Here is a 12,183-nt window from a genome sequence, read left to right on the forward strand (position 1 = left end):
GAACTGAACTAGAACTGAACTAGAACTGAACTAGAACTGAACTAGAACTGAACTAGAACTGAACTAGAACTGAACTAGAACTGACTAGAACTGAACTAGAACTGAACTAGAACTGAACTAGAACTGAACTAGAACTGAACTAGAACAGAACTAGAACAGAACTAGAAAAACTAGAACAGAACTAGAACAGAACTAGAACAGAACTAGAACAGAACTAGAACAGAACTAGAACAGAACTAGAACAGAACTAGAACAGAACTAGAACAGAACTAGAACAGAACTAGAACAGAACTAGAACAGAACTAGAACAGAACTAGAACAGAACTAGAACAGATCTAGAACAGAACTAGAACAGAACTAGAACTAGAACAACTAGAACAGAACTAGAACAGAACTAGAACAGAACTAGAACAGAACTAGAACAGAACTAGAACAGAACTAGAACAGAACTAGAACAGAACTGGAACAGAACTAGAGCAGAACTAGAACAGAACTAGAACAGAACTAGAACAGAACTAGAACAGAACTAGAACAGAACTAGAACAGAACTAGAACAGAACTAGAACAGAACTAGAACAGAACTAGAACAGAACAGAACTAGAACAGAAAGAACTAGAACAGAACTAGAACAGAACTAGAACAGAACTAGAACAGAACTAGAACAGAACTAGAACAGACTAGAACAGAACTAGAACTGAACTAGAACTGAACTAGAACTGAACTAGAACTGAACTAGAACTAGAACTGAACTAGAACTGAACTAGAACTGAACTAGAACTGAACTAGAACTGAACTAGAACTGAACTAGAACAGAACTAGAACAGAACTAGAACAGAACTAGAACAGAACTAGAACAGAACTAGAACAGAACTAGAACAACAGAACTAGAACAGAACAGAACAGAACTAGAACAGAACTAGAACAGAACACAACTAGAACAGAACTAGAACAGAACTAGAACAGAACTATAACAGAACTAGAACAGAACTAGAACAGAACTAGAACTAGACAGAACTAGAACAAAACTAGAACAGAACTAGAACAGAACTAGAACAAACTAGACAAACTAGAACACAACTAGAACACACTAGAACAGAACTAGAACAGAACTAGAACAGAACTAGAACAGAACTAGAACAAACTAGAACAGAACTAAACAGAACTAGAACAGAACTAGAACAGAACTAGAACAGAACTAGAACAAACTAGAACAGAACTAGAACAGAACTAGAACTGAACTAGAACTGAACTAGAACTGAACTAGAACTGAACTAGAACTGAACTAGAACTGAACTAGAACTGAACTAGAACTGAACTAGAACTGAACTAGAACTGAACTAGAACTGAACTAGAACTGAACTAGAACTGAACTAGAACTGAACTAGAACTGAACTAGAACTGAACTAGAACTGAACTAGAACTGAACTAGAACTGAACTAGAACTGAACTAGAACTGAACTAGAACTGAACTAGAACTGAACTAGAACTGAACTAGAACTGAACTAGAACTTAACTAGAACTGAACTAGAACTGAACTAGAACTGAACTAGAACTGAACTAGAACTGACTAGAACTGAACTAGAACTGAACTAGAACTGAACTAGAACTGAACTAGAACTGAACTAGAACTGAACTAGAACTAGAACTGAACTAGAACTGAACTAGAACTGAAATAGAACTGAACTAGAACTGAACTAGAACTGAACTAGAACTGAACTAGAACTGAACTAGAACTGAACTAGAACTGAACTAGAACTGAACTAGAACTGAACTAGAACTGAACTAGAACTGAACTAGAACTGAACTAGAACTGAACTAGAACTGAACTAGAACTGAACTAGAACTGAACTAGAACTGAACTAGAACTGAACTAGAACTTAACTAGAACTGAACTAGAACTGAACTAGAACTGAACTAGAACTGAACTAGAACTGAACTAGAACTGAACTAGAACTGAACTAGAACTGAACTAGAACTAAACTGAACTAGAACTGAACTAGAACTGAAATAGAACTGAACTAGAACTGAACTAGAACTGAACTAGAACTGAACTAGAACTGAACTAGAACTGAACTAGAACTGAGAACTGAACTAGAACTGAACTAGAACTGAACTAGAACTGAACTAGAACTGAACTAGAACTGAACTAGAACTGAACTAGAACTGAACTAGAACTGAACTAGAACTGAACTAGAACTGAACTAGAACTGAACTAGAACTGAACTAGAACTGAACTAGAACTGAACTAGAACTGAACTAGAACTGAACTAGAACTGAACTAGAACTGAACTAGAACTGAACTAGAACTGAACTAGAACTGAACTAGAACTTAACTAGAACTGAACTAGAACTGAACTAGAACTGAACTAGAACTGAACTAGAACTGAACTAGAACTGAACTAGAACTGAACTAGAACTGAACTAGAACTGAACTAGAACTGAACTAGAACTGAACTAGAACTAAACTGAACTAGAACTGAACTAGAACTGAAATAGAACTGAACTAGAACTGAACTAGAACTGAACTAGAACTGAACTAGAACTGAACTAGAACTGAACTAGAACTGAACTAGAACTGAACTAGAACTGAACTAGAACTAGAACTGAACTAGAACAGAACTAGAACAGAACTAGAACAGAACTAGAACAGAACTAGAACAGAACTAGAACAGAACTAGAACTGAACTAGAACTGAACTAGAACTGAACTAGAACTGACTAGAACTGAACTAGAACTGAACTAGAACTGAACTAGAACTGAACTAGAACTGAACTAGAACTGAACTAGAACTGAACTAGAACTGAACTAGAACTGAACTAGAACTGAACTAGAACTGAACTAGAACTGAACTAGAACTGAACTAGAACTGAACTAGAACTGAACTAGAACTGAACTAGAACTGAACTAGAACTGAACTAGAACTGAACTAGAACTGAACTAGAACTGAACTAGAACTGAACTAGAACTGAACTAGAACTGAACTAGAACTGAACTAGAACTGAACTAGAACTGAACTAGAACTAGAACTGAACTAGAACTGAACTAGAACTGAAAGAACTGAACTAGAACTGAACTAGAACTGAACTAGAACTGAACTAGAACTGAACTAGAACTGAACTAGAACTGAACTAGAACTGAACTAGAACTGAACTAGAACTGAACTAGAACTGAACTAGAACTGAACTAGAACTGAACTAGAACTGAACTAGAACTGAACTAGAACTGAACTAGAACTGAACTAGAACTGAACTAGAACTGAACTAGAACTGAACTAGAACTGAACTAGAACTGAACTAGAACTGAACTAGAACTGAACTAGAACTGAACTAGAACTGAACTAGAACTGAACTAGAACTGAACTAGAACTGAACTAGAACTGAACTAGAACTGAACTGCTAGAACTGAACTAGAACTGAATAGAACTGAACTAGAACTGAACTAGAACTGAACTAGAACTGAACTAGAACTGAACTAGAACTGAACTAGAACTGAACTAGAACTGAACTAGAACTGAACTAGAACTGAACTAGAACTGAACTAGAACTGAACTAGAACTGAACTAGAACTGAACTAGAACTGAACTAGAACTGAACTAGAACTGAACTAGAACTGAACTAGAACTGAACTAGAACTGAACTAGAACTGAACTAGAACTGAACTAGAACTGAACTAGAACTGAACTAGAACTGAACTAGAACTGAACTAGAACTGAACTAGAACTGAACTAGAACTGAACTAGAACTGAACTAGAACTGAACTAGAACTGAACTAGAACTGAACTAGAACTGAACTAGAACTGAACTAGACTGAACTAGAACTGAACTAGAACTGAACTAGAACTGAACTAGAACTGAACTAGAACTGAACTAGAACTGAACTAGAACTGAACTAGAACTGAACTAGAACTGAACTAGAACTGAACTAGAACTGAACTAGAACTGAACTAGAACTGAACTAGAACTGAACTAGAACTGAACTAGAACTGAACTAGAACTGAACTAGAACTGAACTAGAACTGAACTAGAACTGAACTGAACTAGAACTGAACTAGAACTGAACTAGAACTGAACTAGAACTGAACTAGAACTGAACTAGAACTGAACTAGAACTGAACTAGAACTGAACTAGAACTGAACTAGAACTAAACTGAACTAAGAACTGAACTAGAACTGAACTAGAACTGAACTAGAACTGAACTAGAACTGAACTAGAACTGAACTAGAACTGAACTAGAACTGAACTAGAACTGAACTAGAACTGAACTAGAACTGAACTAGAACTGAACTAGAACTGAACTAGAACTGAACTAGAACTGAACTAGAACTGAACTAGAACTGAACTAGAACTGAACTAGAACTGAACTAGAACTGAACTAGAACTGAACTAGAACTGAACTAGAACTGAACTAGAACTGAACTAGAACTGAACTAGAACTGAACTAGAACTGAACTAGAACTGAACTAGAACTGAACTAGAACTAGAACTGAACTAGAACTGAACTAGAACTGAACTAGAACTGAACTAGAACTGAACTAGAACTGAACTAGAACTGAACTAGAACTGAACTAGAACTGAACTAGAACTGAACTAGAACTGAACTAGAACTGAACTAGAACTGAACTAGAACTGAACTAGAACTGAACTAGAACTGAACTAGAACTGAACTAGAACTGAACTAGAACTGAACTAAATGAACTAGAACTGAACTAGAACTGAACTAGAACTGAACTAGAACTGAACTAGAACTGAACTAGAACTGAACTAGAACTGAACTAGAACTGAACTAGAACTGAACTAGAACTGAACTAGAACTGAACTAGAACTGAACTAGAACTGAACTAGAACTGAACTAGAACTGAACTAGAACTGAACTAGAACTGAACTAGAACTGAACTAGAACTGAACTAGAACTGAACTAGAACTGAACTAGAACTGAACTAGAACTGAACTAGAACTGAACTAGAACTGAACTAGAACTGAACTAGAACTGAACTAGAACTGAACTAGAACGAACTAGAACGAATAGAACTGAACTAGAACTGAACTAGAACTGAACTAGACTCAACTAGCCACTGGACTAGACCTTTATTTAAAAAAAAATGATTTGTTTGAAAAATGTTGCACCATTGTGCAAAATTACACCCACCTTCTTAATAGAACAACAACCCAACTTTTTGGTCATTTGAATGCAAAATATTTCTTCTCATTAGTATAAATATTTACAACGTCACTAAAACTCAACTGCTTGAGTAAAATATTAAATAAAATTTATAAAATTTCAACGTGCTCTTCTTGCTAACACTTAAAGCAATATGTTTAATATTGTATAATATTATGCAAAACTCAGACATTTCCAATAGTTACAGCAACAACCTTACATAATCATTATTATTTGTATTTAAACATTAAAAAAATACCAGTTAAACCACATATCCCTTTATGTTTTATAAGTGCAATTTTCCTGCAAATAAGGAAAAAACGCCCTTTAAGTATGCAATACTATTTGGTACTTAAGAAATTGTTACTTTATATTTACATAGATGTGAAAAAGTATGAGGGAAGGAAATATCGTCTGTTTTATGTTGGTTGAGGATTTGTAGATGTAGGAGAGAATGCAGGATAGCAGTTCAAAATGTGTATATATTTCTGCTATTTTTATGTGTGTAACTGTTGCTATTTCTTTAGTTTTTCTTGTATTTTTTTATGAAAAAAAAAACAATCCTTTAACTTGTTATTATATTTTTATGCGCTTTATGTATTTTACCCTCTGAGTATTACTTTAGTTTTTGTTATAGTTTAGACTTTCTGCTTTATTGCTTTTTTTGCTTTCTTTTAACAACATTTGATGACTTTGTCTATAAGTGCAAGCATATGCATATTAGATCATCATCAAAAATCATCGTCATCATTATCAGACTGTTAAAGATTGATAAAACTATACAAAAGAGAAAAAAAACTAAAAACGCCTGCTACATACTCAAGCTTACAGGAATACTCACACAGTTATCGTTAAAAAAATTGCGTAAAAATTTCAATAAGTTTGAGTCCTATGACTGTTTTCTCAGTATATCTGTCCGTCCATCTGTAAGTGTGTGCTTAAACGAGTGAGTATTCACCCCATAAAATTAACATTTGTGATAAATTGCTCTTACGTGATGAGCATAAACATCATATGTCTTTTGTAGGATTCCTTATTTTTACTTTCTGTAACCGACATTGCAACATATTTAAGTAAAAATTTCGCCTCCTATTTCTTCTTCTCATTTTTCAATAAAAGAAATGAGTTGAGCAGTAAAAATTGCTTGCAAAAAAAAGGGCAAAAGTTGCTTTTAGTGTTTATAATTTTCAACTGCATTGATGTTAAGATGAAAATGGCAGAGATCAAAAAGACTAAATGTGGCAGGGAATATTATGTACTTGTAATAAAAAAGAAAAATTTTTATGACTCTTCAAACATCTGACAGCAACTTATTTATTCCTTTACTTGAGTTTTATTTAACACTTGAATTTTTTATATGTATTACTTTATCTGTTTTGATTAGACACAATTTGTTCAATTTATTTTGGCGATGAAAAAGAAAAACTGTTACATTTGATAGAATTTTAAATTAAATGTAAAATTTTGAATTTCTATAGTTTGAGAAATGAAGATGCGTGAGTCTAGGTTTAAAATATAGTTATAATAGCCATATAGTGACATAAACAGTTCACAGTTCAATTCTAGTTCAGTTCTAGTTCTGTTCTAGTTCTGTTCTAGTTCTGTTCTAGTTCTGTTCTAGTTCTGTTCTAGTTCTGTTCTAGTTCTGTTCTAGTTCTGTTCTAGTTCTGTTCTAGTTCTGTTCTAGTTCTGTTCTAGTTCTGTTCTAGTTCTGTTCTAGTTCTGTTCTAGTTCTGTTCTAGTTCTGTTCTAGTTCTGTTCTAGTTCTGTTCTAGTTCTGTTCTAGTTCTGTTCTAGTTCTGTTCTAGTTCTGTTCTAGTTCTGTTCTAGTTCTGTTCTAGTTCTGTTCTAGTTCTGTTCTAGTTCTGTTCTAGTTCTGTTCTAGTTCTGTTCTAGTTCTGTTCTAGTTCTGTTCTAGTTCTGTTCTAGTTCTGTTCTAGTTCTGTTCTAGTTCTGTTCTAGTTCTGTTCTAGTTCTGTTCTAGTTCTGTCTGTTCTAGTTCTGTTCTAGTTCTGTTCTAGTTCTGTTCTAGTTCTGTTCTAGTTCTGTTCTAGTTCTGTTCTAGTTCTGTTCTAGTTCTGTTCTAGTTCTGTTCTAGTTCTGTTCTAGTTCTGTTCTAGTTCTGTTCTAGTTCTGTTCTAGTTCTGTTCTAGTTCTGTTCTAGTTCTGTTCTAGTTCTGTTCTAGTTCTGTTCTAGTTCTGTTCTAGTTCTGTTCTAGTTCTGTTCTAGTTCTGTTCTAGTTCTGTTCTAGTTCTGTTCTAGTTCTGTTCTAGTTCTGTTCTAGTTCTGTTTAGTTCTGTTCTAGTTCTGTTCTAGTTCTGTTCTAGTTCTGTTCTAGTTCTGTTCTAGTTCTGTTCTAGTTCTGTTCTAGTTCTGTTCTAGTTCTGTTCTAGTTCTGTTCTAGTTCTGTTCTAGTTCTGTTCTAGTTCTGTACTAGTTATTATAATATTTTAAGGAGCGCACAACAGGCCCGATAGTGGCCTAGGTGTATTTCTTCGGATTTGATAGTAGACATCCTCCTATGAACCTACCTACCTATTTTAATATTTTATTAAATAAGTTACTTATCGTCAATTAATGTTTCCTTAGTTAACTAATTTATACAACTAAGATTTATATGGAATATATTTGGGTTAAAAAGAAATTGTCAGAGCCTAAATAAACTTTTCTGGTAATAAATAATAAAACTATAAATACTCAAATCTTAAACAAAACTTTCAGAAAAATAGTAGAAATTTGTACCTTCGTTAGTTTTACAACAAATATAAGTTTGCCAACTATGTACATATTAGCAAAAATCAACTACAACCCATAAAATCTAATATATTCTCCCACATTAGCTACTTAAGTATTCATAACAAATATATTTACTATATTTCAGAGTTAAAATTGGAAAACATAGAATGGGTTTGTTATTATTTTCCTACTGTTTAATTTACTCAATTACCTAGGCAAACATACAATTACTCTACACCTTTTCTATCTCTCCCACTCACACCATGTATGGGGCAAAATTTAGCAGAAAAGTTATGCCCCATGAGCACTTTCCTTTTCTCATTTCAGGGGGAGTCTTTGTGTAGTATATTTTGTGGCATAAATTAATTAAATATTTAAATCAAGTTAAAAGGTTTAAAATTGTGTATGATAATTTTCGTATAAATAATAAACAATAATTAAATGTGTACACCCCACTACATTGCAACAACTGTACGTATATTTATGAATGTATGTATATACTTTTGTATTATATAAACTGCTATTAGTATAATTATATACATTCAAGCATACACATTTTAATTACACAGTGATTTTAGTTATGTGTTAAAAGGAATGAGAACAATTGTTTTGGAAAAACTGTATTGACGACATTATAGTGAAGACTAGAACTGAACAGAACTAGAACAGAACTAGAACAGGACTAGAACAGAACTAGAACAGGACTAGAACAGAACTAGAACAGAACCAGAACAGAACTAGAACAGAACTAGAACGGAACTAGAACAGAACTAGAACAGAACTAGAACAGAACTAGAACAAAACTAGAATAGAACTAGAACAGAACTAGAACAGAACTAGAACAGAACTAGAACAGAACTAGAACAGAACTAGAACAGAACTAGAACAGAACTAGAACAGAACAGAACTAGAACAGAACTAGAACAGAACTAGAACAGAACTAGAACAGAACTAGAACAGAACTAGAACAGAACTAGAACAGAACTAGAACAGAACTAGAACTAGAACAGAACTAGAACAGAACTAGAACAGAACAGAACTAGAATAGAACTAAAACAGAACTAGAACAGAACTAGAACAGAACTAGAACAGATTTAGAACAGAACTAGAACAGAACTAGTACAGAACTAGAACAGAACTAGAACAGAACTAGAACAGAACTAGAACAGAACTAGAACAGAACTAGAACAGAACTAGAACAGATTTAGAACAGAACTAGAACAGAACTAGTACAGAACTAGAACAACTAGAACAGAACTAGAACAGAACTAGAACAGAACTAGAACAGAACTAGAACAGAACTAGAACAGAACTAGAACAGAACTAGAACAGAACTAGAACAGAACTAGAACAGAACTAGAACAGAACTAGAACAGAATTAGAACAGAACTAGAACAGAACTAGAACAGGACTAGAACAGAACTAGAATAGAACTAGAATAGAACTAGAACAGAACTAGAACAGAACTAGAACAGAACTAGAACAGAACTAGAACAGAACTAGAACAGAACCAGAACAGAACTAGAACAGAACTAGAACAGAACTAGAACAGAACTAGAACAGAACTAGAACAGAACTAGAACAGAACTAGAACAGAACTAGAACAGAACTAGAACAGAACTAGAACTGAATTAGAACTGAAGTAGAACTGAACTAGAACTGAACCTAGAAACTGAACTAGAACTGAACTAGAAACTGAACTAGAAACTGAACTAGACTGAACACTGAACTAGAACTGAACTAGAACTGAACTAGAACTGAACTAGAACTGAACTAGAACTGAACTAGAACTGAACTAGAAACTGAACTAGAACTGAACTAGAACTGATACTAGAACTGAACTAGAACTGACTAGACTGAACTAGAACTGAACTAGAACTGAACTAGAACTGAACTAGAACTGAACTAGAACTGAACCTAGAACTGAACTAGACTGAACTAGAACTGAACTAGAACTGAACTAGAACTGAACTAGAACTGAACTAGAACTGAACTAGAACTGAACTAGAACTAGAACTGAACTAGAACTGAACTAGAACTGAACTAGAACTGAACTAGAACTGAACTAGAACTGAACTAGAACTGAACTAGAACTGAACTAGAACTGAACTAGAACTGAACTATGAACTAGAACTGAACTAGAACTGAACTAGAACTGAACTAGAACTGAACTAGAACTGAACTAGAACTGAACTAGAACTGAACTAGAACTGAACTAGAACTGAACTAGAACTGAACTAGAACTGAACTAGAACTGAACTAGAACTGAACTAGAACTGAACTAGAACTGAACTAGAACTGAACTAGAACTGAACTAGAACTGAACTAGAACTGAACTAGAACTGAACTAGAAACTGAACTAGAACTGAACTAGAACTGAACTAGAACTGACTAGAACTGAACTAGAACTGAACTAGAACTGAACTAGAACTGAACTAGAACTGAACTAGAACTGAACTAGAACTGAACTAGAACTGAACTAGAACTGAACTAGAACTGAACTAGAACTGAACTAGAACTGAACTAGAACTGAACTAGAACTGAACTAGAACTGAACTAGAACTGAACTAGAACTGAACTAGAACTGAACTAGAACTGAATTAGAACTGAACTAGAACTGAACTAGAAACTGAACTAGAACTGAACTAGAACTGAACTAGAACTGAACAGAACTGAAATAGAACTGAACTACAAATGAAGTACAACTTAACTACAACTGATCTGAAACTGAAGTGGATGTGAACTGAAACGGAACCCAATTTAACTGATTATCGTCCCTTTATTGTTTTTCAAAAAGGGAGTAAAATCTGTTTAGCAGTTTGTTTAGCATATTTTGTTAAAATGTTTCATAATTTTTAATATCCAATATTTTGCAATAAAGTAAATTTAATTTCGCCAATTATAAACACCAACTATATACAGAAATATTGCTGTCATTTAGTGATTAAATGAAATAAAATATTTATAATAATATTGGGTTTACGCTTATTAAATTATACTTTAGTTTAAACAAGTTTTCTTGTATCCTTTCAGAACCTCTACGATTGCTTTTGTACCCCAACAGCCCTGGCTGCTTAATGCCAGCATTCGTGAGAATATTTTATTTGGGGAATCTTTTCGTCCACGACGCTATGATTTTGTTCTAGAAGCCTGTGCTCTTAAACCGGATATAGAGCTGATGCCGGCGGGAGATTTGACGGTGATAGGAGAGCGTGGCATCAATATGTCGGGTGGTCAAAGACAAAGAGTGGCCATAGCTAGAGCTTTATATTCCTCAGCTAATGTGGTGATAATGGTGAGTGGAAGTTAGGGACAAGATTTTAATATTTTTTTGCCATCAGCTGTTTTCTTCTTAGCTCATTTTTATTTACTTAGTGAACATTTTTCTAGTAGTTATACCCTACACCACTATAGTGGTGAGGGTATTATGCGTTTGTGCTGATGTTTGTAACACCCAAAAATATTGGTCCTACACCCACCTTAAAGTATACCAATCGGCTCAGAATCACTTCCTGAGTCGATTAAGCTATGTCCGTCTGTCCGTCCGTCCGTCCGTCTGTCTGTCTGTCTGTCTGTGTGTCCATGTAAACCTTGTGCGCACTCTACAGGTCGCAATTTTGAGATAATTTGATGAAATTTAGAACATGCACTTCTCTTGGTACAAGGACGAACGCTATTGAAAATGGTTGAAATCGGTCCATTATTTCACCTAGCCCCCATACAACCGGACCCCCCGAATAGGGCTTTTGACCTCATAATTATGTTAAATGAGCTACTATCTCTACAAAAATTGGAAAAATTTAGTTTTATATATGTCTTAATAATTCTAGTGATTTTCGTAAAGATCGGACATTATTTGACCCTTGCCCCCATACAAAGTCCCCCTCAGAAAATGACTTGAATGTCCACAATTCACTTATAAACACTAGTATCACGATGAAATTTGGCAAAAATGAGTTTTGTATAGACATAATTCCCAACAATAAACTTTATAGGGATCGGCCCAAGTTTTGCCCTAGCCCCCATATACCCGGACCTTCCGATTTGGGCCTTTTAGCTCATAACTTTGTCAAATATACTAATATCTGTCCAAAAATCACAAGGCACAACTAAGTTTGATATAATTATAAATAACACTGTCGATTTTTATAATGATCGGGCATTATTTGACCCTATCCCCCATACAAAATCCCCTTCAGAAAATGACTTGAATGTCCATTCATCATTTATAAACACAAGTATTACGATGAAATTTGCCACAAATAGATTTTATATAAACATAAATGTC

At 34.4% G+C, this 12,183-nt stretch overlaps 1 protein-coding gene across 1 annotated transcript in view; it reads left to right on the plus strand.

The window, feature by feature from the left end:
- Positions 1 to 12,183, plus strand: part of LOC119600964 (ATP-binding cassette sub-family C member Sur) — a gene marked incomplete at its 3' end in the record, with an annotated part of 118,086 nt that overhangs the window by 65,409 nt on the left and 40,494 nt on the right. Inside the window, 1 exon segment of the mRNA XM_037951570.1 lies at positions 10,929 to 11,190. Coding sequence (XP_037807498.1) covers positions 10,929 to 11,190 — 262 coding nt within the window.

The sequence above is a fragment of the Lucilia sericata genome, unplaced genomic scaffold (assembly GCF_015586225.1).
Source record: "Lucilia sericata isolate MDLA Ls3-8-SP2 unplaced genomic scaffold, ASM1558622v1 Contig000130F_arrow, whole genome shotgun sequence".
In the NCBI taxonomy this organism is placed as follows: Eukaryota; Metazoa; Arthropoda; class Insecta; order Diptera; family Calliphoridae; genus Lucilia; species Lucilia sericata.